The 27,242-nt window shown below is 40.4% G+C and overlaps 6 protein-coding genes across 8 annotated transcripts in view; 3 read left to right on the top strand and 3 right to left on the bottom strand.

The window, feature by feature from the left end:
- Positions 1–10: 10 nt before the first annotated feature.
- On the bottom strand, positions 11–12,106 carry LOC118748027. Its single transcript, XM_036482307.1, has 6 exons — positions 11,903–12,106; positions 10,922–11,168; positions 2,431–2,557; positions 1,143–2,356; positions 402–683; positions 11–312 (listed from the first exon to the last, which is right to left on the bottom strand). The coding sequence occupies exons 1-6, from the start codon at positions 12,104–12,106 to the stop codon at positions 116–118; spliced, it is 2,271 nt and encodes a 756-aa protein (XP_036338200.1). The 3' UTR covers positions 11–115.
- On the top strand, positions 8,247–11,007 carry LOC118748029 (glycine-rich cell wall structural protein 1). Its single transcript, XM_036482309.1, has 2 exons — positions 8,247–8,511; positions 9,842–11,007. Exon 2 carries the CDS (start codon positions 9,852–9,854, stop codon positions 10,809–10,811), a length of 960 nt encoding a protein of 319 aa, XP_036338202.1. The 5' UTR covers positions 8,247–8,511; positions 9,842–9,851; the 3' UTR covers positions 10,812–11,007.
- Positions 12,107–12,824: 718 nt separating the features above from the next.
- On the bottom strand, positions 12,825–14,876 carry LOC118748028 (mitochondrial carrier homolog 2). Of its 2 annotated transcripts, XR_004994012.1 has the most exons (6): positions 14,530–14,755; positions 14,251–14,422; positions 13,852–14,170; positions 13,609–13,787; positions 13,042–13,293; positions 12,825–12,967 (listed from the first exon to the last, which is right to left on the bottom strand). XR_004994012.1 is itself a non-coding variant. In XM_036482308.1 (5 exons), the coding sequence occupies exons 1-5, from the start codon at positions 14,753–14,755 to the stop codon at positions 13,209–13,211; spliced, it is 981 nt and encodes a 326-aa protein (XP_036338201.1). In that variant the 5' UTR covers positions 14,756–14,876; the 3' UTR covers positions 12,991–13,208. The 2 variants fall into 2 exon arrangements, 1 of the variants encoding a protein (XP_036338201.1); XM_036482308.1 differs by lacking the exon at positions 12,825–12,967 and having other exon boundaries at positions 12,991–13,293; positions 14,530–14,876.
- Positions 14,877–16,386: 1,510 nt separating this feature from the next.
- On the top strand, positions 16,387–17,710 carry LOC118748024 (tRNA pseudouridine synthase-like 1). 2 transcript variants are annotated; one of them, XM_036482304.1, is made up of 5 exons: positions 16,387–16,497; positions 16,562–16,690; positions 16,764–17,078; positions 17,142–17,400; positions 17,457–17,710. In XM_036482304.1, the coding sequence occupies exons 1-5, from the start codon at positions 16,451–16,453 to the stop codon at positions 17,694–17,696; spliced, it is 990 nt and encodes a 329-aa protein (XP_036338197.1). In that variant the 5' UTR covers positions 16,387–16,450; the 3' UTR covers positions 17,697–17,710. The 2 variants fall into 2 exon arrangements, with proteins under 2 accessions (XP_036338197.1, XP_036338196.1); XM_036482303.1 differs by having other exon boundaries at positions 16,397–16,497; positions 16,547–16,690.
- LOC118748025 (dual specificity protein phosphatase 19) overlaps positions 17,653–27,242 on the top strand; it is a 96,372-nt gene continuing 86,782 nt past the window's right edge. The window contains exon 1 of the mRNA XM_036482305.1: positions 17,653–18,265. Within this exon, the coding sequence (XP_036338198.1) occupies positions 17,653–18,249 (597 nt within the window). The 3' untranslated portion in view covers positions 18,250–18,265. The remainder of the gene's footprint in view (positions 18,266–27,242) is intronic.
- The window catches only part of LOC118748023 (breast cancer anti-estrogen resistance protein 1), a 29,814-nt gene continuing 21,117 nt past the window's right edge, over positions 18,546–27,242 (bottom strand). Inside the window, exons 2-3 of the mRNA XM_036482302.1 lie at positions 20,958–21,760; positions 18,546–20,891 (exon numbers count right to left, since the gene is read on the bottom strand). Of these exons, the coding sequence (XP_036338195.1) occupies positions 19,766–20,891; positions 20,958–21,577 (1,746 nt within the window). The 5' untranslated portion in view covers positions 21,578–21,760 and the 3' untranslated portion in view covers positions 18,546–19,765. The remainder of the gene's footprint in view (positions 20,892–20,957; positions 21,761–27,242) is intronic.

The raw sequence follows: 27,242 nt of genomic DNA, 5'->3' as shown, positions 1-27,242 counted from the left end.
TATTTCTATATGTATACAATTTTAAATTACAACACTTTAAATCTAATTTTTGTGTGTAAATATTTTGATTTGATTTATAAAGAAACAATGGAAAATAAACCATTCCACAAAACATTTAATCATCCTCTTCTTCATCCTTTAAAATGCCTAACCGACGCGCCACCTCCTTGACATTTGAAATAAACTCCTCTTGTACAAGATTGAAACTCATTGCCAGTAGCGCAATACCGAATAGCAAGTATAAGGAGCAGTAAGCAATTGATTGCTCTGATTCGTCCTTCACACCTTTTGCAGGCACAAAATCGCCGAAGCCTGAAAATAGCACGGAAGTTTGACTTTGGTACATTCATACATACATACATTCGATGTTCACTGTTTTGGCGAATATAAAGGGTTCTTACCGATTGTTGTTAAAGTTATGAAACAAAAGTAAGCCGAATCTAAAAACGACCATTTCTCCCAGTAGGCAAAAAGTGCTGCGCCACCCAAAATATAACTTATTACCAAAAACACGCATAACCAAATTGGCACTGGACGATCTTTGGGGGACATATCGCCATAATCGCTCCAGTCGTCACCGTAGTAGGAGTCATCGTCGTAATCAAAGCTGAGTCGCCTTCGTATCTGTCGTTTCACAGGGAATCCCATCGGTGACATTATGCGCGGTGAGGGTGGAAGGCGTTCTATTCGACGAGAGAAATAGGAAATTGAGAATTAATTAAAAAATATTCCGCCAACAGAATTAGGTTAACATGCGCTACGTTAGTTAATATTCGAATTCAGTGATAGCCTCGACTATCATCAACCCAAAGCCATAAAGCGAAAATCGTGTAGAAGAGGAGCAAACACATTTAAGGGTGATACCCAATAAATCGTTCAAATGACAAATCGAAAAAACCCAAGAGTTCATGTTCGATTTCAGCCAAAAGAAAACCCTTCGGTCGGAGACTAATATTTTGTTTTCTTTTAAATGGAGCGTACAAATCCCGGCATTAGTAATCAATTGATATTCGATTCGAAACATAATTTTTAAAATATCAAGACCCGTTATTTTGTTATAATTCGGTTGAGTAGTAGTTTCCAACACTGATCAAAAAACTGTTTCCCAATATGTACATATATACTTCCGTTTCATGCATTACCTGGCCGCTCTCTCCGATGCCGCTGATCTCTGTGCTTTGATTGATATGCCATATCACGGTTGTCGTATTCGTCGTAAACGTCGCGATCGTCCGGATAATAATCATCGAAATCTTCGTCATAGTCATCCATCGGCGCTAGGGACCTTCCACGCTTTCTATGATTCATGTGTGGAGGTTCGAAGTCGGGAAGCTCCAACCGATCACCAAAGTGTGAATGATATCCTGATTGCTGTCGATGTGTTGTTGGTTGTGGTGAGGCATGTCGCGGTTGATTGTGATGTGAGTGGTACGAGCTATCGCCATTGCTGCGCGGATCGCCGTGATAACTGTTTCTGATTTGTGAGGGGCGCGGCATCGATTGACTGCGCGGCATGTGCTTGCCGCGTTGCGCGCGGTTATGACTGTGATCGAGTTCATCAATCGCATACCGGTTGGGTATGATGGGAGTCTTGCGCACAACTTCCTCATCGACGGCGTCCTCGTAATGAAGGCGGGGATCAACAGATTTAGCGCGTGTGGCGGCTGGCGCCTGTGGCATTGATCGGCCGCGCTGCAAAGAACGGGGATTCATACGGTTGATTTCACGCGTTTCTCGTGACTCGCGTGGCCCATCGCGGACCTCAGCGCGTGCTGCAGGCGCCAGAGGAGCGACATCCCGACGAGCGCTAGACGCGCGCACCGATCGCATGCTGAACGAACGTTTCGAGGGCGGCGGAATCGGCGGTCCACCTAGATCTTCACACGAACCCAGCCGCTGTCGGGAGTGTCCAACATAGCGCTCACGCTCGACAGTGTGTCGGCCACGTATGCTTTCGCGATTACGCATGCTGCGCCCGAATCTTGAGCCGCGGTTGAGAGTTTGTGTTTGCCGCGGTCCTTCATCGTAAGACTGTTGCTCGTATTGGTAAGGCGGTATGTGGCGGCTGCGCTGTGGACTACTGATGTGTTGGTGGCGTCGACCACTGCTGCGTCCGCCTTCGTAGTCGTGACGCCCGCTGCGCAATTCAGGATCAGAGTGGGCGTGCGGTAGGCCAACAGAGTTACCGAAACCGGAATCGGCTACAGAGCGGTGCGTAAGACGGATTGATCGCCGTATTGGCGGCGGTTGAGAACGGGACGCGTAACGCTGACCTCGGCTGGAGCGCTGACGCGGACGACGTGGGCGCCGCGCAGCGCGCGTGCAAACATAGCAGCAAACGCGCCAGTATATGAATCTGAATCAAAATATTAAGAAATAAATTTCGGTTGAAAAAATTGTTTAAAGTCTGTATTGGAGCTGGTTGGCTACCTAAAAGAAGTGGCCATCACATCGCCGATATTAGAAAGGCACAGCAGCATCAGGGGAATGCCCACAATAGCGTAAAAAATTGTTGTCACTTTACCCCAGTCCGTCCGTGGAGATATGTGTCCATATCCTGAAAAATGTCAAAATTACATAAATATGTTGAAACAGTATATGAAATAATAATTGGTAATAAAAAAAAACTAAATCATGCAAATTACGTGGACCCGGGTTCTCTAACAAAACCCATGATGCTAATTTTGTTCGCCAAAAATCTTCAAAAGAATAACAGGCGCCACATCTTCATGCAACATCTAGTGCAACAGTGCCAGCTTTGGATGATTGCGCATTGCTTGTGTTACTCTCCCATGTTGCATACTTTCAGGCCCTACTGCTTTTCATTTAGCGATAACGATTCTCAGCGTAGCGATTGTCAGAATTCCACAGCAGGGCTCTGACCTCTCTGACTCTCTGCTTCAACTTCCATAGGTTCGTCAGACCAAACTAAGTCAGTTCCAGGGGATTTATTATTTTTACAATGCATGATTGCTGTCAGCATCTCACAATTTTCTTACTCATTTATTTCAGCCTTTCGTTTCTTCCTTTTGAATAAAATCAACCCGCCCTGCGACACCACAGGTGGAAATAAATTGTGATAGGGTACATCGTACATCGTAAGTAATATGCAGTAGCGATTGCCTATCGCATCGCATTTCTCATGCGTATAGCCCCCCTAGTCTCACTCTCTTCAATATTGATCCTGTTGTCCTTACGGGTGATGAGACTCCTCTTGACTGCATTGCCATACTTGTTCTATAGTAGTGCCGCTCTTTATCGCTCTTCGTCGAACGGATGGTCTAAGTACGGCTCGATGTTTGTTCTGCAGCCGTGCAGGTGCCGCCTCACGTTTGTAGTTTTCTACCGATCGGTTGATCGCTTTGCATATTGTGAGCAGGACCTCTTTGTCGGCTCGTCAGGTGCTGCTGGCTAGCGACTAATGGACTTTGTTTCTGCCACGAAATTTATTACAGATGACGAAGGCCATCGCTGAGAGCAGGCTGTCAAACGTGACTTTTGAGGTTATTGACCATCGGTCAATCCTTGGTCCACGTAGGCAAAAGTGTGGCAGTGGATTTCGCTGCGGAGATTTCCAGGTTTCTGGCAGTGAAGAAATTGACAATTCATTCACTGATTCTCTATAAAGGATCTAGTAATTTCGTGTGCAAACTAATTTGTATGCAGAAGCCAACCTGATCGGAATGCATTGCCTACTTGTTTGATGGCAGAAGATACATCTTCATCTACATTTTGTAATTGTATTTACCTTCGCTCGGTAGGAGGTATCTAACCTATCTGAGGCATCGTTTAAGGTTCCAGATAATTTGATTTCTTTTGCCCCCTTCGACCATTCGTAGATGTGGTTGTAGTAGTTGTTTTTGCGGGTGCTTAGTTCACGGTACCTGGGCGAGTTTTTGCGAGTCGTTCTTGTGACATAGACATTACGATAAGATGCCTTTAAGTGGGTCGATTTTCTAGTCGATTTTTGTCGTTCAACCAAAATCGACCAGTGTAAATGGCAATTCAAACGTCAAATGTAGATGTTTTGTCGGGTCAATTTCTGTCGACTGGAAGCTAAAGGGGAGCAATCAACGAAGTTGAAGAGAAGCTTGTTGCGGGTAGCACCCCGTTTCTTTCAGTGCCAAAAAAATGCTTTGGGAGAATAATATAGCTATAAACTTTAGGCTAATTTTGAACACTCGGCGCCACTAATTCGACCAAATAATAAGCCATGTACATACATACATATATTTTGTAATATTTAATAATCGACTACTCTCACAAAGCAATGTGGAAGATGTTGCAACAACTGCGTGTGCTGCCTATAAGAAATACCTATATGTGTAGTACATGTCTGTATGTATGCATGTATGTCTACACATATGTGACAAAGCAATACGAAACACTGGATGCCATTGAAAATTGGTCAACCAACTGTAACGCATTGGGCAAGGCACTCCAATGAATGATCAGGCGCATCTCACATTAAACTCGCCATAAATTAAATATTGTAAAATTTTTATACATTTCGTGCAATTATGAATTTTATGAACGACAACGTTCATACGATGAGTAACTCAGAATGTTCGGTCTCCATTGTTTGGTTACCTCCTTATGGCGGATGACACACTTTTTTTTGTTTAATTCAATTGCTGGAGTCGCCGCCAATGCGAGCGCTTGTTTGCATGTCAGCCGAATGTGCAGGAAATGTGAGTCAAAATGCCATCAGCCGACTTGCAATTAAGTGGTGAACTTGTAAAGTTGTGATTTTTCGAATCAAAATTTTTTTTTTTTGGTTTGGATTTGTTTTACTTCGCCGAGTCAATGTACGCCATTGGACAGGGGTGATAGCGCAAATCTTCAATTTCCACACAAACTAACTAAATTCATACTTAGATTGGAAATGTAGTGGATTTACCTTAAACGAAGCTTTTAGCGCATCGAATTCATTTCCGCGTGGCGGCCAAAATCATTTGTTTTGATTAGGCGTCGACGCGGTCAGTAAACTCAAATGTCTGCGATTGCGACAGCCACGAAACATAAATGACAACACTTTAACCAATAACACAAGTTAATGTGTGTGTGTGTGTGTGTGTGTATTTATAGACTAACTTTGGAGATTAAAACTATTTTGGGAAATTTTAAAAATATTATCTAAGCAAACGCGTCCAGAACTGACCTTGCCTAGCATTGAATGGTGCTGGCAGTGTTGCCGTTTTCAGTCGCCGCTGTGCATTGGAGCGTGGAGCATGCGGAAAGCGTTCATCGTGCAACCATCAGCAACAAACACCCAGACGTTCGTAGCTACAATGAAATGTGAACAGCCAAGCCAAAAATCAAAACCAAATTTGGGAAGGTCAAACACGTGAGAATCGCACCATGTCGGTTGGACAAATTGGTTGGAGCAAAAGCGGTGATCTATCTATGGTTGTGCATGCATATATACATACATACATAAGCACATTTAGAGCAGATGTACATCAGCACAATCATGTGTATAATTACACTGCGTCAAATTCAAATTCAAATTCATTTATTTTTATTTTTGTGTAAAAAGCACCGTTATCTCAGCAAAATAATCGATGGCATTTTTAAAAACTCTAGATTTAATTTTCCGCTTTAAAATCGTTTTTATTGCGCCCACATTTCACTATAAACAAATGCCAATCATGCAATTTCGGGTAGATGTGTCTCTTGGCATTACGGCCACATTTCAAATTCAGATCACGAAAAGGCAGAGAATAACAAAAAGTCTTTCAATTTGCATATATTTGAAAACACATATGTACATACATAGTTATGAGCATATTGTTGTTGTTGTGTGGTAAGTAATTTCACTGTGCACAATGCGCCGTCGAAGATACATTTCGAGCGTGTTTAATTGCCAATTCTTCGAATGATATAAATGATTTTTACACGAACATTTATTGGGCGTCAAATATGCGGTGATTAATGAAAGTAGAATGCCAGTGACCACCGAACGATGTCGATTGTTGACAATGATTGCTGCAAGAGAACGCACATATGTATGTACTCCCACCCACATGGCCAAATAAATGATGCATGTCCCACAATCCGATCACTGCAACATCGCCACGATCGTCGGATTAGAACTTATTTCAAGTATGTGTACATTAGATTGGGTCCCGAAGAAAAAGTTTTTAACTAACCACCTCCGCTTGCTCCTAGTTTGAAAGCTGTATATCGACATTTGAGTGGGAAATCGACCTATCTCGGCAGCCAGTTCGAAAACGCCTTATCTCAGCACATTTTCAGTGTATTTTCAGTTGAGACAGGACGTTTTTGAACCGAATTCTGAATTCGGGCGTTCTTGAGGATTTTTCTGAGTTAGGGCGTTTTCGAACTGGCTGCCGAGATAGGTCGATCTTTAACATATATATCAAATAAATACCATACAAAAATCGCTTGTCAATAAACCCACCGAAGTCCCACTGAACCACCATTGTCCCATTTACAAAAGAAGAAAAGTCACTTTGATTAGACCGACCTTGGCAGGGACAGAAATTTAGTTTTCAAAAGAGGCGAAATATCTAGGGATAACTCTCGACAAAAGGCTCAGTTGGAGCTCACATCTTTCGAATGTTGCAAACAAGGCTACAAGTGCATTTTATGCCTGTCCAGGAATTCATGGTAAGATTTGGGGAATGTAACCCAAACTAACGTATTGGTCTTTCAATGTTGACCAAAAGCTAAGCAAGTAAACGAGGGTGTACCATTGAGTAACTGCACCGACTGCACCGATCACAGGAGCTATGCGCACCTTGATGTCATTACAGGTATTCCTCCTTTGTCTATTCTGATAGAAAAGGAGGCCCGCTGGAGTGACCTACGGTTGCCCAATACGATCAGCATGAAAAGTGGAGATCTTGGGGTTATTTGGAGGCTCTCAAGTCATTCCTGGATGATCCCAAGTTATCCTTCTTCAAACCCTACAATGTCACTGCTTTGAAGCGATAATAACTATGATTGACGAAAGGCCACAAGTATGGTATATCGACAGATCGAAGATGGACGGCGGGAGTACTGTGGCAGGCATACTTGGATCAAGATTCCAATAAAGTCTGCCAATGGTCACATACCCAACGATAGTGCGGACGGAAGTCTTCGCAATTGAAGTCTGTGTTACCGAATGTCTTCGTAGATGAGCAAATGTGGTCATAATAACTATTATGTCGGATAGTCAGGCAGCGTTAAATGCCTTAAACTCTCAAGGTTAAACATCCCATATTTCCTCTTTATGGGCATATGTGGGCCGACCCGGTCTAATATACATATCTACATGCACTTGTACGTACCCACACCCATGCATGTACACAGTATATGTATCTACACATGGGCGTACGCTGCGGTGCTGCAGTCTTAGGGCATAGATGGGTTAATACAAAAGACCACCAAAGGCAACAGAAGCCACAAAGAAACGTGCTAGCGTGGTCAAACCGCTGATGCGTAATGCCGAATTCGGCAATCGAAATATTTTCTGTTTTGTAATTATGGGAATAACGTGACTTAAAAAGGCTTTATTAGTCAGCCAGCGATTCGTAGATAATTCGAAGAGTGAATAGTTGGTTATGTCTAAGACCTTTCCAGCAAGGTACCTAGCAAGGTTCCCCTACGAGCTCTATGGCGACAAGCAGTTCTTTTTGAAATGCCACCGCAAGCCCCTCACTAGATACATCAATAGTAAAATATTCAGAAGGCTAAGTGGTTACTAAAATACGTCCGTCGTTATGGCAATTAAATATCGAATGTCTCTTTATTCCGCTAACTATTTACAAGATGATGTCCTGGGCCGTCATGCCTTAAGGGCTAGACTATTACTCCGTCACTTATGGCATAGACACAAATCACCTTATGCCTAGGTTACAATAACTTGGTCTTCAAGCTGAAAAATCCTCGTTTCCTTGAGAACAGAAAAAAATACTTGAGTTTAGTGGAAATTACTGCAATTATGAGCAGCGGAGGATTCTAACGCGATCAGTTGCTCATTAAAAATCTTTAACTACAATACAAATATATGTATTAAATTGTTTTTATATTAACAAAACAGTTTTTAGTGCATCGAACAGTGATCCCTTTTCTTTTTTTATTTATTTAGTAAATAGCTCTACTTTTTTTGTTTTCCTGCATACTACATTCAAATTTACGCCAAACACCGGCAAGTTTTGGCGATCTTAGCCGTCACTATTGACTTTGGATTTATTTTTTTTATTATTATTTTTTTGTATTTGTTATTTCGGTTGTGTGGTAGCAGCCGATGACGCTGCAGTTGACGATTCGTCTGGTTAAATTTTTTATATAAGTAGCGTGTGCCCAACTCATGCCAAATTATTCTACCAACCACCGCCGACGCGCTCAAACGTACCGTGACAAGAAGAAGAAGCATACCTCACGCATACGTACATACATATATTTTTGAAAAAAAAAAAACGGCTGCCAAATAAACTATAGAAGTCTTGAAAAAGGAATAATTTACAAAAGTGTGAGTGCGTGTATTATTTACTAATAAAGGTGATTAAGTTGGAAAATTTATAAACATAACTGGACTGTACATTAATTAAAAAATTAAGGTTTTGTGAACGCACAATAAACGCATCATAGATTATTTTTAAAGTGACCAAAAAAAAAAACTACGGCTAATGTTGCGGGCAATGGGCAAATAATTTTATAAGTGCATAGAAAATCTGGATCTTACTTCTTACCAATGTATAATCAGAAAAAAAATATTTTTGACCTGGACCGTTTGACAGAAAAAAAAAATTAGCAAAAAAAAAATGTATGCAAATATTTGTTTCTCTAATAAGTGACAAGAAAATGCATATGTACGGTATGCACATCCTTAGTTTGAGTTTAGATAAATGATATTTGAATTAATAAGGCATCATTTAAAATAGTTTAGTTAGGAAGCAACCCGTCCTAGTTTCAAAAGGTGCTATTTTTTTTTTTTTTTGTTACTTTTAAAGTTGTTTTTGCTGTATCTGCACTACTAAACACTGCTTAAATTCGGCTATCCATCGTCGTCATAACACTAAACTAACGATATACCCAGGAAACGGGCTGTTTCGACCCGATGGGCCCAAAGGGAAATTGGTGTTAGCAGATTGGGTTTAAGGACCAAGGGAGACGAGGTTGATGTCGTCTGAACATTTATTGGGTATGTCAGGGTCGAGTCTAGATAAACAACAGTTTAACCTGTTGGGGTATCCAGTCCATAATTGCGCCATAGTTATACGGTTCTCCCGAAGCAGCTGAAACTCTCCGTCTATGATGGGTCGTGGTGAACTCCAATGATGGCGTTCACGGGGCGAGATTTTGTATGTCTGGATCTCGCACGTCAATCCAAAGATATACCTCCTGGCCTGCTTAGAGGTGGGTCTGCTCCCAGCGAATTCCAGTTCGGGTGTTCCGTGCGCTGGCAGCTGAGTAGGAATTGTTTACTGAGCATAAAATTATGTTCCCTAACGCGGATTTTGCAGGCTCACTACATAGGTGGTGGCAGTCCTGAGTACGGTGTTCTGGAAGATCTGTAGCCTCGTTCTATGCGTTGACTAGAATGGTGGCCAAAAACACGACCAGGAGCGATTTGTGGACTTCTTTTGTGATTTTTAAGCAATTGGGTATGGACTCGTAGAAAGGGAGAGGGCGAACCTATAAAATGTTTGTGTTTACGGCCGGGCTTCATCCGGGTGGTGAATAGCATCGGTCAAGGCTCCGTGCAGATAAGAAGAGGAAAATTATAGGGTAAACGCTAAGTAGCTCGCCGTCTTTACGACAGTGCTTAGGTCTTAATTGCAAAGCACCTACTTAAAGTCGTCTAAACTATTCTCATTTGTCATTTCAGAGCTGCGGAAATGAACAAAAAGCTGCTTGTGGTTGTATTCGCAGCCTATTTATGTGGTGGTTTTGCTGTGAACGTAGAAGACCATTGGGTGTGGTCCAGACGAAGCGACACCGACCGCCAATCGCGTCCGTTCCACGATGAAGTTTCAGCGAAATATCAAGGTATTACACTACGCCGCAATGCACGGGCACGCGACCGCGAGCCCACTACACGGCGCCCACTTCCAGGACAACCACAAAACGATGAGATAGACGATTATACAGATGAAGAAGTAAACACAAATGTTGGCACACGCAATTACCCCTACCCTCCTTTCGGCAATGGTCAGCTATTCGGCACAAACAACTACCCGGGCATCGGCGGTATTGGCAATCCCGTTGGCAGCGGTAATGGCATATTGGTCGGACCTGGTGGGCCGACGGGTATAATTGGACGTCCGCAATCACAATACCCCGGTGGTTTCCTGTCCAATGGCTTCATCGGGCAACCTGGAGTAGGATATCCGACACAACCAGGTGTTTTCGGAGGTGGTAATGCGGTGGGCAATGGTTTCTTAGGATCGGAAAGCGGTCTAAATCCTGGCTTCGTGGGACAGTTCGGTGGTGCGGGACAATATCCTGGCGGGCAATTTGGGGGAAGCGGGCAGTACCCAGGAGGTTTCGCGCCAGGTGGCACTCAATATCCGGGTGGTCAAATACAAGGCAATCAATTTCCTGCTGCCCAATATCCTGGCGGGGTGGGGCCACAGTATACAGAAGGGTATGGTCTCGCTTACACTGGAGGTGGTGGGTTCCCAGGCTATATTCCCTATCCTGGCGGTGGGCGCCCTCTTGGCTATGGTTCAATATTCAATGACAATGGAAACATAAATCGGAAACTGCAGGCGGAGGGAAAGAGTGCGAAAAGCAGCAAACTCACCGAACAAGTAGATGATAAGATCAATAAGGCTTTCAAAAAATTACCTAATTAGGCAACGGCATTAAAAATGCTTATGTTTGTAAATAGAAATGTATTTATGTTTTTATGTAGCTTTACTGTTAGCTTTAGCATTAGTTATCAGCTTAAATATTGTACGCTCACCTATGGTAGTTATAACGATGATCGAATAAAAAAGTGATCCAGCAAAAGTCCATTGCGACTTTGTAACGTCCTCATCACCATCCCAACCATTTGTTTTAATAGCGGTCACTATTTGTGTTTCGAAACCAGCCAAATCCTTCTTTACATTTGAAATCCATTCGCTTTCGGAGAGCACAGAGGCATTATCGGAAAAGCGCCATATTTTGTCCGTTAAATTGAGTCGCAGGTATTGGATATCCCTCTTCACCTGTAGAGAAAGAATTTTTCTAAGCATTTTCCGAGAGCGCCCCTCTTGATAAGGGTGTAGATGTATGTTAGATAGTAAGTATTATTTTTTTCAACACACATACTATATGTATGTACCAGTCAAGCGGGATTTTCGGACAAACTGGCCTGTCCTGAGCCCGATGGGAGAAACCAGTTAAGTTTAGGCTGAACGCGGACACAGTTGGATGCAACAATACTATGGACTGCGTAGCCGGAGTCGGACGGAGGAGGGCTATTTATTTAGTTCAACTTAGGCTTAATTGGTTTCTTCCGTTGTAGAGGCCTACTTGGCCCTGCCTAGATCGGCTTGTCACTTCGTCGTTGTCGTCAAGGTCAACTAACGGGAAGCCTAAGCCACTGGGTTGGGCCACTTGAGTGGGGTTTAGAGGGCATGCGTAAAGGTGTGCCGAGTCATGAGGTGACTCCGCATCCCGACCCTTCATCATTGGGTACATCTGCATTTATTCTACCTAGGTAGGAGTTTAGCCAACAGTAATATCCAGAGATAAGTTAGTAGAGGAAGTTCTATTGTCTCGTCCACGTCAGGTGGCTGGGTACACAAAACGGCATTTACAGGTCGGAAGTTGGTGTAAGTTGAGACCGACTCCCTATGAATGCCGTTTATGGCCTGCCAGTACGCTGTAGGGTCCAAAAGTTGTTTTTTGAACTTCTGGACCCTCGGTCGTGTACTACTTCCGTGGTAATTTAACTCACTTCGATTTCGTGTGGTTTTTCCAGATGTTGAAATAGATATGCTCCTCCAACGCAATAAGAGACCACCAACAACACCAAAATCACGTGCGACACCACACATGAAATCACCTTCCATGAGAAGCAAATCGCAGTAATGCATTTTCCGCGCGTCGGCTTTTCATCTAGCATATGAGGCGGCAGTGAATGCGCCCGTCGGGTCGACATATTAGCGAAAATCTGCACCCGCGCTCGATTTACGTTTCAAACACAGAATCAGTTTCAAGTACAGAATTAAAAATTTTACCAATTATTCACATTCATATAAACATTTGCACTTTGGTCAAACATAGTACGGATGTATATGAAGGTATGTATGGATATTGTTGAGCGCTAAGATGCACGCGATAGCTAGTAGGCCAACACACATTCGGGGAGTGAAATTGTTTGGTTTATTTTAAGATCGTACATACATACAATATGTGTGTATGTACGCACATTTTGTTGGTTTATTTTTGGTGAGATGGAAACTACTTGCTAATGAGACAAAAGGGAACCAACACAATCGCTCGCACGAAGTAAATTTTAAAAATTTTCTATGGATACACACACGGAGCGGAGCGTCCAATATTGCTGAGATTTTTATATTTTTTACCACTTTTCGGATTCAATTTAGCATCCGTTTTTGTTTAGACTTTATTTTTTATTATATTTCAATATTTTAGAAATAAATCGTAAATTTACAAAATTTTTCTATATTTTTTAGTACATATTATTTATTTTTGTTTCTCGCTTCCAAAATAGAATGCGTTCGCGCGATTATTTTCCAACCAAACCCCACGCGTACTGAGAGCATACTAAATAGGCCCCATAACATTTCGTAGCATTCATTTTTTGGAATACTCACTAATTTTTGGCCGAATGCTAAGAAAAATAAACAAAAAAATTTAAAACAGAACAGGGGCAGTTTTATTTAATTTCCAACTGGTGTGGAATCCCTTTAGATTCCCAACTTCTTGTTTGTAATCAGTCCAGCCAGATAATTAACAAATGCTGGATAATTTATGAACTAGATTCCTTTAATTTAAGCTACCATCAACAGAAACAGGTCGTAAAACAATAATCATACATGAATTTAATAAGAAATAATAAAAAACATTTACATGCACTTCGGTGCTGTCCATGTCGTTTGCAATTTGAATCTCGTATCCTAAAAATGGTCATCACCAAATACAGCTAGTTAATGTATTGCGTTGAAAATCAACAGCGAAAAATATATTTCAAATGCATCGTTTGCACAGTGATTGAGGTAATAACTGAAATGCTTGACTTATTGGTATTTTGAAATAGTGGGTAAGGGCGCAAAGTCCCCGCGCTTTCCAAGGGTGACAACTTTTGATGATCCTCCAACAGACCTGGTAAAGATTATACATTAATTTATTAAATTCAGATACACACACATATCGCACGTTTAATAATATAACGAAGTATTTAAAATTTTAAATTTTGTGGGAAAACGCAATCAAAGTTTTATCATTTCATACAGTTGCTATGCAAGGAGAAAGATGGCAATAGAAATATCTTCGCCATATTTGGAAGTTTGGTTAACTGTTAGACTAAACATACTATATTTATCAAGCTTATTGATTGCATACTGAAATCTCCAAAAACTTAAATTTTGAGTTACATCTCTTTATTATTAAACGTGTGATATATCTATTAAAAATTACCTCCAAAACAACGAACTACCACGCTTAAGTTGGCCCCGAGTTTGTAAGTCATTCCAACAATCAACCCAGTTTTTGTATTCTGGCATTATAGGAGGTCGGCCAGCCATTAAACGTGAGCTCGTCACCGACATGCAAGTGGAGACCACTTGAAGAGGATATAAGATGCTTGAGAAGGCGAACTATATCGAATGGAATATATATTAATGGCTTTTTTTTATTGAAATTGATTATTAATATACAAACCTGCACAAAACCTGCATTATACTGTCTGCCAATTTTATCCTTAATAACATATTTGTTAAGCACGAACACTGTCGTACTTGTCAACACCAAACACACAACGTCGCAAAGTAGTTTTGGAACTAATCCAGCAAAGAAGCCTAAAACTCCTTCAGTTTTGTAAATCTCTTTAATGGAACCAAAAATCGATTGATAGAGCGTTTCTCGACCAATAAACTGTGCCATCATTCGCAGAGAGATGACATGAAACGGATGCGACACAATAATTCCGGATACGCTCAAAACCACATCCCGCTTTAGATTCACTTTGAATTGGACGTAACTGCAAGACAAAATAAAAAAGAGAATCTGTAGTTGGACAGAAATGTATATATAAAATGTGTATTTTGTTATCATACTTACAGTTCTTCTTCGGTGAGGCCAAAGTCGTCTTTGTCTTTATCATCGATAGCTGGAAGGCCAACTTTATCTGCAATTTTCTCACTGAAGATCATGCTTACAATCGAGCCCGCCAGTTTAGGCGCAAGACCTCGGTAGCAGCCATAGAATCCATCCATTTTTCTGATGTAACCAGCTTATAGACAATAAATACCACATATTAAGTCGTATTCTGTGACGCAAATTCTTATCTGGTTTTCTTATTTACTTTGTAATTTTTCTTTGCACCACCGTGTTACTTACCATACTGAAAAATATTTGGAAGCACCATAATTGGTCTACCGAAAAGGGATGTGCCGCGGCGCGGCGGTATAGGCTCATAGCCTAGCTGGATAAGCACCTTCGAGTATTCAAATGGATGAAGAGCGGCGCTTACTGCCAATCGCATTCCGAATCGAATCCATTCATTCACCTCTTTATTTTCTTGATTATCATTGATATTAATAAACGACGGGTCTAACGCGGACATACTTTGATGAGTTAACTGCAAACCTGAAAGTAATCACTGTAATTTTTTTCCTGGGAGTGCCTCTTTCGATGTTATGGAACCGGCGGCTGCTACAAAAAGTTCTCCGAATATTCGTAAAATTATTTTGACAGGTTATGAAAAAAATTGGCAATTCAAAGCTTTGTTCGTTTGCTTTTTGCGTTTGCAGATCGACACAGGGTGTTCACCTTTGGATGATTGCTGAAATTTTCGTAAAGTAGTAAATAGTTTACAACATAACAAACTTAATACGGAAAAAATTTTACTTTTTTATAAATTAACTGTATTATTTCCTTAGCGTTGTAGAGAGAGTAATTTTAAGAAATCGCATTTAATAAGTTATTTACCGTACAACCCGGACCGGATCCAGTAATTACAGAATACTCGAAAAATTTGCTCTCAAAAGTGGAACTGGAACAATGTCCAGAAGTACCCCAATGCGAAAAACCATATTTCGTGCCCCGATTTTGAGAAATAGCTTATTCTCTAGGTTTTTGTTATTGACGCTTACATGTAAAAGCTTGGAAATTGAATTTGGGTTGCACAAATTTGATTGAATAAATAAACAGGGGGGTGCTCGAGCCCACCCCCCCTAACTTTCAAATTTTCCTCTTATATATAGATAAAATAGTACCCTGAAATGCCAGCTTAATAGGGTCGAGCCCCGCCCCTAAATTTCATTCTGGCTACGCCAATGCACAAAATAGCTAATAAACGTTGACTTGATACTTAGTGCATTTTTACGTGGAGAAAAAGTCAGTTAAAAACACTCAACAGCAAAATTCCGGCGAAATGTCATCCGTTCTCTCATAAGAGAAAAATATCTAGAATAGTTGCAAGTTAGACGAACAGCTGATAGAATTTTTGTTTACATTCAAAAGTGTAAAATTTAAAACATACGAAAACTTATCACAAAGTGTTATCCTGACACCGTTTATTGATTTAACATATAACTACTTAGCTCTTACAAGTTTAATTAGGTGCATTTTATCATTTTTAACTTCCAAACCATCAAATTCAATTTTGTGAATTGCCAAAATTCTTACCAGCTGTTTTCCTGATGGCAGAAACTAACAGCTCCTCCTCAAAATGAAATGTCCCATTGCTCTCTCAATTTCCCCTACTTTGCAAGTTTTGCGTACGCGAACGCATAAAGCTCAAAGTTTTTGATAATTTTAAATAATTAACAAGTACACGAACGCAACTACTCTGTGATTGGCATCAGCTGATAACTGGCGGATTGGCGCTAGTGATGTCAGTGGCAAAAATATATCGACGTTTTTCTTTGATTCGATGCATCGAAATGTACATCAATATTTTTCGATGCATCGATTTGCATAGGATTTTTCAGATAATATTTCACAACAAAATATGTTATTAGCGAAATTGCACAAAGTTGGAGAAAATTACTGCAACTGAGCTAATTATGTTTCTAATGGTACTTTTTGGAGCCATTTCAATTTTTTGGTGAAAGTCACTTCTCTTTTTTGTACAATTAAAAAACTGAAATGACGGTTCAATGTACTACAGATGTCAGTTTTGAAAAAACATCGATGCATCGATACATCGACTATGGAAAATTGTCGATGCATCGAGCAAAGCATCGATATTTTCGATGCGTCGATGTTTTTCCGAAATCTCTAATTGCGCAACGCACGCACAGTGGTCAAAACTAAAATGAATCGTTTTTTACTTAACATTTCCTATATTGGCACAAATTTCCGGTGAGGTCTATCAAATTAAACTAGAAATGACTTAATTAGTAATCATAAGTACAAATATTGTTAGTGGTATTCAAAAAACATTTAATAAAGCAGACGAAGCACGCGTGGACACCAAAACTATTCAAGGTTGTATCGAGCTGGGCCTTCGCGCGCTTCATCCCATCAACGAAATCCAAACAGTGCTTTCTAGTCGGTAATGGCAATTCTGCATCTATTATCCATATCATATGTTGCGTGTGCGTTTGTTTTAACTTGACTTTTTTTAGCACCGATGCTGGTGTGCATGCGTTGCACTCGACTCTTCATGTTGACCTGCAACGCCGGAACTCGGAGCCATTCGATCCAACTACAATAACATGTGTTTTAAATAGTCTGTTGCATAAAAATGGACTCCCTATACGTGTGCTTAGCACCCAGCAAGTACCGGAGAATTTTCACTGCCGCTATAATGCTCTAGGGCGAACATATTTGTATCGTTTTGCGGTGGCTAAGGGCAGCAACCGTTGTGCTAATCCATTAAAGAATCACAACTTTTACGCATTTCTGCCTGTTGAAGAAATAGATCGATGCTTCTTCCTTCAGTAAGCTTAGCATATTTACAGCATGAATCTATTTATGTACTTTGCATACTTTACTTTTTCCAGAAATAGCAACTTCGATATCGAACGTTTGCGCTCTGGAACTCGTATGTTTCTTGGACTGCATAATTTTCGCACCTTTATGAACGTCAGTCGACAACATAGTCCTACACGTGACCATCCTAGGTACACACTGCGCGTAATCGATGAAATAAACGTTAAGCCTGGAAAGTCCGTGGCGATTGGAGCCAATGCCGAAAAATCTGAGAGTTTGTACCACTACTGGGATATTGAGTTTAAGGCAAAGTCCTTTCTTTATAAGCAAGTAAGTTTGTACAACAAAACTTAACGTGAATGCAGCTACAGCTTCTATTTATACAGGTGCGTCGCATGGTTGGTGCCTTACTTGCGTTGGCTACCGGACGAATCGATGAACGTTCTATTTATGAAATGCTAACGATCCCATCGAAAAACTCCTGGGATAATCGTGTGCTTCTATCGCCTCCTTATGGACTCTACCTCTGCCGCGTGCATTATAACGAAAAAGATTTGGAACTGCCAAAAAATACAAACAAAAATGAGCTTTCTACAGCAGCTTCAGAACAAACGCTCGGGTCTTAAACCCACTACAACCACTGTGACCACCGCCACTGGCAAACGGTTTATAGAAGCAAACTCATTTACCTCAACACCAGTACCACTTGAAGAGCAAACCTATGGCTTTATTGTTGACACTAAGCCAGACACAGTACCGGCATGTATATTACCCGAACTACTTTACTTGGGCTCACAGGACGCTGTAAATAATGAAAACGTTGGTACATTTAAGATAACACACATCCTAAGCGTTGGCATTGAGACGCCGTTTTTAGCTAACGGGGAAGTGCAAATAAAACATGTGCCATGTCTAGATTTACCCGAAACGAAGCTTTTAGAAAATGTCATACCAGAAACAAACGCATTTATAAACGAAGCAAAATTGTCTCAGGGGCGAGTTTTGGTGCATTGCAATGCTGGGGTTTCGCGAGCGGCGAGTGCTGTTATTGGCTACTTAATGCTGGAACGTGGCATGCCGTTTGATGATGCATACTCCTTAGTAAAGTTAAAACGAGAATGTATTCAGCCAAACGTAGGATTTATTAAGCAGCTAAAGAACTTAAAGATAGCCGACTAAGATAGCATACCACAATGTAAGTAACATAAAGGTATTTTTAGTAGCGTAGTGGAATGTAGTTATTTGTAATATTTTTTCTATGTATGTAGGTATAACCAGTGCTCTTTATTGTTTTGTATATTCTTAGGACGCATAAAATGCTTCGAAAAGCAATTATGCAATTACACAAATCTGTTTTAAAAGAATCGTTTTGAAAGCTTGATATCGATATCAATAATTTTAGGTTTTGATTAGTTAAAGCCAAAATATGGTAACCGCTTTGAAGCGAGTTTCTATAAATAAACACATCAGCTTGCTTTATTTTCTATATTAAATTTTATTGAATTTCATAATTTCCTCGTTCGTATAAGAGGTACAATAGGATACCATGCCCACTTGTATCGTTTTAATTTCTCTGCTAGCATAGGAATACATACAATTTATGATATATGTAAGTATAGCAATGCAATAATTTACATAAAAATAAAAGCGTTGTAATAAATGCTTATTTTTGTTAATCTTTAAGATTTTTGACTATGTCGAAATGTATGACTGCCACTGTTTATAGCGATTCTGCAGTGAAATACAAAATGTACTGTAGTGAAAGTCAACTCTCATAGCATACTTCTGTATGCAATTGCTTCCACGGACTTTTTCTACAAATAACTTAAACATTAAACGATAATTTAAAATAAAGATAAGAAATTTAATATACTATAGTGGGGTTTAAAGTGAATACATACAACTCGTATTAGGGCGATATGCTGCATTGATAACGAAATATTTACAAGAAAGTAAAATAAATTAGACTTTAAATACACACGAATATCTATATACTAATGTACATATAGTATATGTATAAGTGCATCTATTTGCATCTAAACACATTTGTTGTAGAAATTTGCGATTTATGTAATAATTGCTTAAACACTGTTCGCTTAAAATATCACATTTAAAATTATATTTAAATTAACTTTACTAATTACATACATACACATTTGTGTCCACAGTAGGCGCACGTACGCTACTCCAAATACATATGTATGTGCAAGTGCTTCGTCGGCTCACCGTAGTCGGGCACTTTCCACAACTTATTCCGAAAATCCTTAGCTAGTTGCCCAATCGTTTCCCATTATTGCAATACCGTTTAATCATCTCTCTATAAACGACAAGAATTTGGCTTTTTCGTTTCCGGCATTGTGCCGGGCAGTCAGCGCCAGTTGATTATGTAAGTTTTCTTATGTGCTTAAATTTCCTTTAGATACGAGTCCCTTAACTCCACTGTGCGTAGTATTTTGGACAATATTTTATTGCTGGAAGCAAAAAGCATTGAAGCACATTTATTTATTTAGCAGCGCCTTTAAGTTTTAATTAGCTCTCGGATTTCTGCTCTAAGGGGTGGAAGACTTTTGAAGCCTTTGACAAAAACAAATGGCAAAAATTTGTGTTGCTTTGCGGTCCTTCCATAATATGCAGTATATAGTGGCATACATATGTGTAGGCTAGCGGTATGCAACACAATACATGTCCAGCCCATTTATAGACTTAGCTGTACGGCTTGCAACATGGCCACCTTCAGGTCGGCTGCCAAGTGGCTGATGTCGACCACGGAGTCAACCATTTCCTGCACAGCTGTGACGCTGGGGAATTGCGCTGCGGCCTTCTTTGACTTTTGCACGCACGTTTTCAGCGCCTCGGACAGCGCGTCTGTGCAGCGCAAAATCTTCTCGCGCAGTTCCGGCTTAGAGACGTTGCGGTGCACAATGTCGCCAATGGTAACCAGGTTGTGCGCGCTCACCACCACGAACTTGCCGTAGGCAATGAAAAATTTCGGCGGCTGATTCTTCTCGACAGTTTCCAGAAAAGAGTCGATCGCTTGCTGCAAGTTGCCCATATGTGTGGATATTTGCACCGCGTAGTAGCAGACCAACTTTTTGTCCTTCTGCGTGAGCTCCTGTTTCTTTGCGTTTGCGTTGTTGTTGATTACCGGTGTTGTCATCACATTGGAAGCGGCCATAACCGTTGTCTCGGCTGCTTTGATGACTGTGTCGAAATTCTTTTTCAAATTAGCCGGTATTGCCTCACGCAAAGCTGAATTCTTTTTCGCTGCGGCATCTTTGGACTCAAAAGAAACGTAATCGTAGTCTTCCACCCACTCTGAACTGCCTCGCTTTGGTGTATTTTGGTCTTCCGCAGCGCTTTCAGCCTTCGTGCTGTCCGCCTCTTCCTCGCCACCCTCGCTCAGACTGTGTTTGAATAGCAGTGAGCCGTTGCCGTGTATGAAGGAGGTTGTTTGCCGTACATCCTCAGTGAGGGTTTGCGCGCATGCGATGAGCTGGTCAAGGCTGTCGGGCGGTTTGCAGAAGGTCTTGAACTTCTCGTCGTTGCGCGTAAGTTGCTCGATTGCCCAGCTTTGTGCGTCCAGTGCCTCGGTAGTGTCGTGTATCAGTTTGTCCGCATCACGCAGGGCCCGCACATGTGGCCTCAATTTGAGCGCCAAGTTGCGATCTTCCGAGCGGGTAGCGTTGCCCAGCGCGCCTTCACCGAATTCGCTGAGGTCATGTAGAGCGGTGCGCAAGCGAACGGCGGTTAATTTAACATCCATCAATACCGGTTCGAGTTTCTCGCGTAGACGCCAATTCGGCGTGACAAAAGACAGCAACCTGGAATGAGAAATGAGGTGTTAACTTAGAAGTTTTACTTCGCGTGTCTAGCGTTAGGCAACTCACTTTGTTATTGCTGTTGTTGCTTCGAATTGTAGCTTATCGAGGGTGTGCAGCGCTGAGGACAACTCCAATGGCAACTCCTTCGAAGCGGCTGCTGCCAGCAGCGTAGCGTTGGGCGAGGACTTCTCCGCAACCGGTGTGGAAAGATTTGACGGCAACGGAAAGTCGTAGGTTGAGCAGTTGCCATTGATAAACTGCACCGACTGCTGCCTTTGCTGAAGCAGTAGTTGCTGTTGTTGTTGAACCGCACGAACCGGCAGCGGATTACGACGCGGCACATCGTAGTCGGGCATATTCGCCAACGATGAACGATTCGACGATGAAAATGATAGACTCAGACTGTCGCTGGTAAGCAGCGATGAATTGGAGCTGCTGGGCGTCAGTGTACTTTGATGCTGGACGAGCGTCTGCAGTGGACGAGGCACGTCGTAGGACTCTTCTTGAATAGGCGTCGAGCAGACTTTCATGTTTAGCGGCATATTATCGCCGAAGCGCAGTTGCGTTGGTGTGCGACACACGTTCTTGGGGCAATCGTAATTGACTGGGGTGGCCGGCTTTGGTGTATCGTAAGTCTCGAACTCGCTGCCATTTCCGCTGCCGTTTGCGGCTGCCGCCGACATCATGGATATGTTCTGGTATATACTTTGGTTGCTGTAAAGCTGCTGAGACTGTGAATGTGGGTGACTCTGATGATGGTATTGATGTGGCTGGTGTGGCTGACTGTGCCGATGACTGACTGAAGATGAAGAAGCTGCTGCCGGCCAGTTGTAGATATAAACATCACCGTGACGCTGGGGAGTTATGACCTAGGAAAGGGCGGTACAAAGCAAAAAAGTCAATTATGTAAAGTAAAGTAAGCAATTAAAAGCGGAAACATTCATTGAATAGACTTTACACTTTCATTCAATAGATAATCGCACGAATATGTTGCAAAACACAAACATTGACCGACTCTCACGCTCACCTACTCAGACGGCACTTCCGCTGTGTATCCTTATCCCATAAATACGAGTGCGAACAGAGTGACAAGGAGTAGTACCGTAAAAAACCATCTTATCGATTTTTTTACACACCAAACCGAATTCAAGGTGGCACACATCAAAATAGCTCGCAAACTTTTGCTGCTCACGCTTATCAATTACATAATTTCGTATCAAAATTACAAAAGTAGAAAATTTCATAAAAAATAAGGCTTAGAAATGAACTACGCGCATTTTGTAAAAAAAAAAAATCCGATTGCAAATCGTTAGTCCTTGTGAGGTTTTTGTAACTTTGCTTGGCAGTGATATGGCTACGCGCACGAACGGCAACAGGGCACAGTTACTACTGTCGAATTGTTGGCCAAACAAACAGTCGCCCAACCGAGCAATCCAACGGTGAGGTACCATCATCGCGAGGACACCGCGAGTCGTAATTTGGCGCATGCGCGGTATTTCGTATCTCATAGATGGCACTGCAAGCGTTATGCGCTGATTCTGTGTGTGCAGCGCTCGGAGCAAGGACCTTCTCGGCCTCACATTAGCCGCCGTTGCTTTATCAGAAAAGTAAACACAGTGCAATGCATGTCACTGCCAAGGTAATGCAAGTGTGGTGCCCTTCCGACTCTGCTTTGGCGGCGGTTCAGAGGCTTGGCGGCTTGGTGGCTTGGTGGCTTTGCTTTTAATGTACGACTTTCGGCGTAAAGTCACGTACGGGCGTAGTCATTGTGTCTTGCAGTCTATGCAACAGAGAAATTTTGTGCAGTGAAGTGTGGGTGTGTGAGTGTGTGAGTGTGTGTGTGTATTTGTAGGATATGTGAGAGTGCTTCCTTATACCAGGATAAATCACTTTGTTTTTGCAACTAAGTCGGAGAAAAAGTGATTGTGGAAAATGAACGTTGAGTGCTTTTTAATTATGGCATTTGGTGTGCGTTTTAAAGTGAATTAAAGTCGGAGGCAAGCCGACGTAAGCTGCTTCTTATTGGGCGTGGAATCGGCCATTATAAGTTCAACCCGTCTTTTTCTCTCATAAAACATTTGAAATTCGGTTTGAATGGGTGAAGAAATATACTTTTATCAGTTAAAAATGTATGTTTTTTTTGAATTGGGGTTTATTGGCATAATACATACATATGTATCTACACATTAATATGTAGGTGCATTAGACAGGGTCGTGAAAAAAGTTTGTTAAAAAATTTATTTTTCAAATGTAAAATACATGGAATAGGTACTTCCATGCCCATTAAATAGTAACCAATTCTGAAAAAAGAAATACAGTTTTTTTTTGTCTACAATTCAAGGAAAAGGGAGTGGTTGCAACAAACAGTGGGGTTTCCGTGTGTTTTTTTTTAACCACCCTAATGTGCGTACTACTTTTGTGTATTATATCCTATTTATCACCCTAGGTAAACCACAATTCAGAAACACCCCTTCCACTCACCCTTCTCCATTGGCATTCCGGCGTATACTTGTAATTTTGTTCCGCAATAATTGACGCGTAACACGAGTCACATTTCTCCACCCCGCAAACTTTCTATTCATTTCGAAACGCACTCGACAAAAGTAATAATTAAAAATGCAACATGCAGATGCTAGGATAACAGCTGCAAAGTGCCAAACATCCACGAATGTATCCTAATTTACCGCAGAGTGAGTGCAAGGGTAGCAGCAAAAGTGGAAGCGGAAAGTGGCCGCAGGCAATTGCAGTTTTTGTTCGCTTGCTCCCCGAAAAAAAAAAAAAACAAATATTTAACCATTTGAAGATCAATACGATTCGATAAAATTCTTACAATGATGCAATACAAACGACATCTGCACTCAAGTATCGCAGCAAATATTGAAGAGTGAAAGGAAATGGAAAATGTGCTGAAATAATTTTGGATGGTAAACAGAAAAGGTTAGAACAATAAGCGAATTAATTGGAGGCTTCAAACTGAAGATAGTGCGACAAAGTGACTGCGCGAATAGAAAATTATGAGGAAAACTTATTTAAGAGGCCAGCTGTAAGAAGAATACAACAGAAAAACAAAGAAAAAATGGCAAGGAAATTTATTAGCCACCAATGACAGGCCGAAAATCAGTTGCATCGCTACCATGGCTCTAAATTGAAGAGCGTTTTTGCATTTGACAGGAAGAAATTTCCCACACAACTGCCTTCTTTAATTGTAACAGTCCCCTTCAGCAACTGTGCTCTGTTTATATTACTTAACAGACATACTTTTTTCGCAAAATCTAAAAGGGTACTTCCATTTTATTAAAAAAAAAACCGTGCGGCTGTTATTATTTTACACCTTGTATATATTTATGTGAATTGGGGCTGGGAGTATCCGCATATTCCGATATCCAAATAGCGCTTCTTATATACTCATGAAATCCGAATATCCGGTTAATATCCGCTCATTTGGTTATCCGGATATTTTAAACAGTTTTTTTTTAACGGATTCGTGAATCTATTGATTTGCAAAATAAATAATAGAAAGCTTGATTAAAACACAAACAATTGTTATTTTTAGATTCGAAAAACCGAATATACGGCTAATTTTTAACCAGGTATTCGAATATCGGGATTATACGGATATTGAAAAAATCTATATAGAACTCCCAGCCCTAATGTGAATACAAATAAAGAGACAGTTCATTGTTCGATTTAATGTTAGGAAGTGGTATAGAAAGCCCATCTGGAATCAGTTGAAGTGTAATCTTAATTACAGCCAAAATAAAGATGACATTTGACGCAATTAGGTGGACGGAATTTTCTATAATGCGCATTTATGTACATACAAACATCCTAGGTACATACATATGTATGTATATCTGCACATATGTATATCAGCTAATTTTTGACTCAAATGTATGTACATACATATAAGTAAAGTGGCATTACTCACCCAGATATCTATAAAATCCATACAATAACAAAAATTAATAGCCGCCATTCATAGGCCAACAAACGATTTGACTGTTCTACCAATTCCGCGAAAAAGAAACATAACAAACATTATGGCTAATGTAGAGCACTTTAACAAGTATATATGTACATATGTATGTATGTATGAATAAAAAATTTCCAATAGCCATCGCTATGAGTTGACAAAAGCTTATACATATTCGTATTATTATCATAAGCTTATGCTCATCATAACATTCATAGTTATCGCAATTATTTACTACGCATGTAATATTACTTACGTTTGTACGCACATTTGGTCACATGGTTATGTTATGCTAGAAATGTGAACATAAAAATTATGCGAGCCCCACAGGAAAATGCCTCAGCTCGAAGCTTGTGCTCTGTAATGTATTTATCTGCTGTGTGAGAGACTCCTAGAGAAGTAACAAAAAAAAAAATGGTTACCTTAATGCACAAAGGCCTTAACCAACACTTTTTTCGAAACTGCAATTTTCACAGATTTCGGTAGGATATATTTAAATACACTTTTATTAAAAATTTTAAAGTGTACAAAGTACCAAAACAACGGAGTTATATGCCACTTTTTAAAAAGCACTACATGTTTTTGATATTATTTTTATCATGTTTTTTTGCTTCTCCTGTAAAATAAAAAAAAAATTGTTTGGTTAGGGCTATTTAAATACTTACTTTTCTCCCTTTTCTTTATAGCATATTCAGCTAATCGCGAAAAATATAACATAATTCGATAATGGTTTTGAGATTTCAACTCTTTTTTACACTTTTACGAAACATTTCTAATTATAATGTACTTATCAAACAGAAATCTTTTAACCCCCGAACGAATTGGAAAATACTTAAAAAAATTCTACTCTTAAAAATTTGCCTCTTTATAAATGCTTAAAATCCCCTCACAACGGACTACTTGCCGAGACTGTAAACAATTTTAGTTTTTTAAACAGAACGTAAAAAGATCAAATTTTCTTTGCAGGGAATTCGCACTCTCGCTTATTGCGGGCTAAGTATTTATGTGCCCTACATTTTTGGGTTGTAAAAACCGACCAGTGAAAATATTATTCATAAAACACTCATAACTAAGTACATACATACATACATACATATGTGTATGTATGTAAGTATTTGGCACACTTACGGGGCATTAGGCGGAGAATGGGTTGGGTGCAGCGTGACGTTTCATGTTCTCATAAGTAAATAATTTGAAGGTAGTGACAGCTCATCACATTTCACTTGTGGAGTACAATTTTGTTAGTTATGGACTAATTTTCAATTTTACTAAGAAATCTCAAAGTTGACCTAATGGAGAATTGCTGACAGTCCAATTAAAGTTTCATTGTAATGAATGTGAGTGTCAATTAGCAATAAAAACTTTTTTAATTTAATGAAAGGGTTTGGCTGGAAATTTAAAATAGGTGAATTTTTTATTTTTTTTTTGCACAGATAACCATTCAATGGGAGCGTCAACAAAGTTGCTTGGTATAATAAAAGGCTCGCTAAATGACTGAGGAAAGAACGCACGAATACAGAACGAAGTGCAGCAGCTGTTTTACAGTTTTTTTCCATTAAGGTACAATAATTGTTAAAAAATATGGCTTGCTTTGGCTATGTTACGGCCCTAACATTTCATAGACGTTATAACACTGAAATGTCATTCTTTAACTGTTTGATCAACTGGAAAATTGAAAAATGGAATCTGTTTCAAATCCACACAATCTACGAATAAATTGAAGAAGTTTTGTTTGGCTGTTAATGAGATCAGCTGGGAAAGCAAATGCGATCGTCATTTGTGCCGATCACATCACATCCGCGAAAAGTAGGCAGTGGGCAGTGGCAGTCAGCAATTCCGCAGTTGTCTACAAGTACCGCGATCTTCTGATATTGAAAGAATCATAAATATTGCCCAACTGCAGAGAAATACATGGTCCAAGCATACTCTAGCCAAATGGGTAGATATCTTACTAAAACAAGTGCGTTACGTTTTCCAAATAAATTAAAGCAAGTCTTGCATTGCCGAACTAATTTGGAAGTAGTTTAGAGGATCGCCCGATCCTTAGCTGGGAGGTGCCATATTGGAATTAGCGTCAAACATACGAAAAATACAAAACTGTTTTGGCAGGAAGTAGTCGCTCAGTGCCCCTTTAAGTAACTGAGCGAATTCCGCTTCTAATGACTATTGAATTCCTGGCGATTCCCTTTCCATGTATCCCAATCTGACTCAGAAAATGTTTTGTAAAGCATTCAAATATTTTTACATCCACGCGTGTGCGAATATTCCACAGTCTCGATTATGTTGTTGTTTTCTAAATGAGGCTTCCATATTCAATTAACATTTTGACTGCAGGTAAAAAAGACGCAAACGATTCACTTTAGCATTGTTCTACAACA

The sequence above is a fragment of the Rhagoletis pomonella genome, unplaced genomic scaffold (genome assembly GCF_013731165.1).
Source record: "Rhagoletis pomonella isolate Grant_MI unplaced genomic scaffold, Rhpom_1.0 Rhpom_scaffold_00012, whole genome shotgun sequence".
Classification (NCBI taxonomy): Eukaryota; Metazoa; Arthropoda; class Insecta; order Diptera; family Tephritidae; genus Rhagoletis; species Rhagoletis pomonella.
Note: the sequence above shows the minus strand (reverse complement) of the source record. Positions and strands in the feature narration are given on the sequence as shown.

What these genes read in the sequence shown, in the direction of transcription:
- LOC118748029 (XM_036482309.1), top strand. Translation starts at nt 9,852, where the DNA reads ATGAACAAAAAGCTGCTTGTGGTTGTATTCGCAGCCTATTTATGTGGT.
- LOC118748024 (XM_036482303.1), top strand. Translation starts at nt 16,451, where the DNA reads ATGAATCGTTTTTTACTTAACATTTCCTATATTGGCACAAATTTCCG. An exon ending in TATATTGGCACAAATTTCCG is followed by an intron (nt 16,498 to 16,546) that starts GTGAGGTCTATC and finishes AGTAATCATAAG; the next exon opens with TACAAATATTGTTAGTGGTA. An exon ending in AGTCCTTTCTTTATAAGCAA is followed by an intron (nt 17,401 to 17,456) that starts GTAAGTTTGTAC and finishes CTATTTATACAG; the next exon opens with GTGCGTCGCATGGTTGGTGC.
- LOC118748028 (XM_036482308.1), bottom strand. Translation starts at nt 14,755, where the DNA reads ATGTCCGCGTTAGACCCGTCGTTTATTAATATCAATGATAATCAAGAA. An exon ending in GGCCTCACCGAAGAAGAACT is followed by an intron (nt 14,171 to 14,250) that starts GTAAGTATGATA and finishes TTTGTCTTGCAG; the next exon opens with TTACGTCCAATTCAAAGTGA. An exon ending in ATAATGCAGGTTTTGTGCAG is followed by an intron (nt 13,788 to 13,851) that starts GTTTGTATATTA and finishes CATTCGATATAG; the next exon opens with TTCGCCTTCTCAAGCATCTT.
- LOC118748027 (XM_036482307.1), bottom strand. Translation starts at nt 12,106, where the DNA reads ATGTCGACCCGACGGGCGCATTCACTGCCGCCTCATATGCTAGATGAA. An exon ending in GTGATGGCCACTTCTTTTAG is followed by an intron (nt 2,357 to 2,430) that starts GTAGCCAACCAG and finishes ATTTTGATTCAG; the next exon opens with ATTCATATACTGGCGCGTTT. An exon ending in GCATCGGAGAGAGCGGCCAG is followed by an intron (nt 684 to 1,142) that starts GTAATGCATGAA and finishes CTCGTCGAATAG; the next exon opens with AACGCCTTCCACCCTCACCG.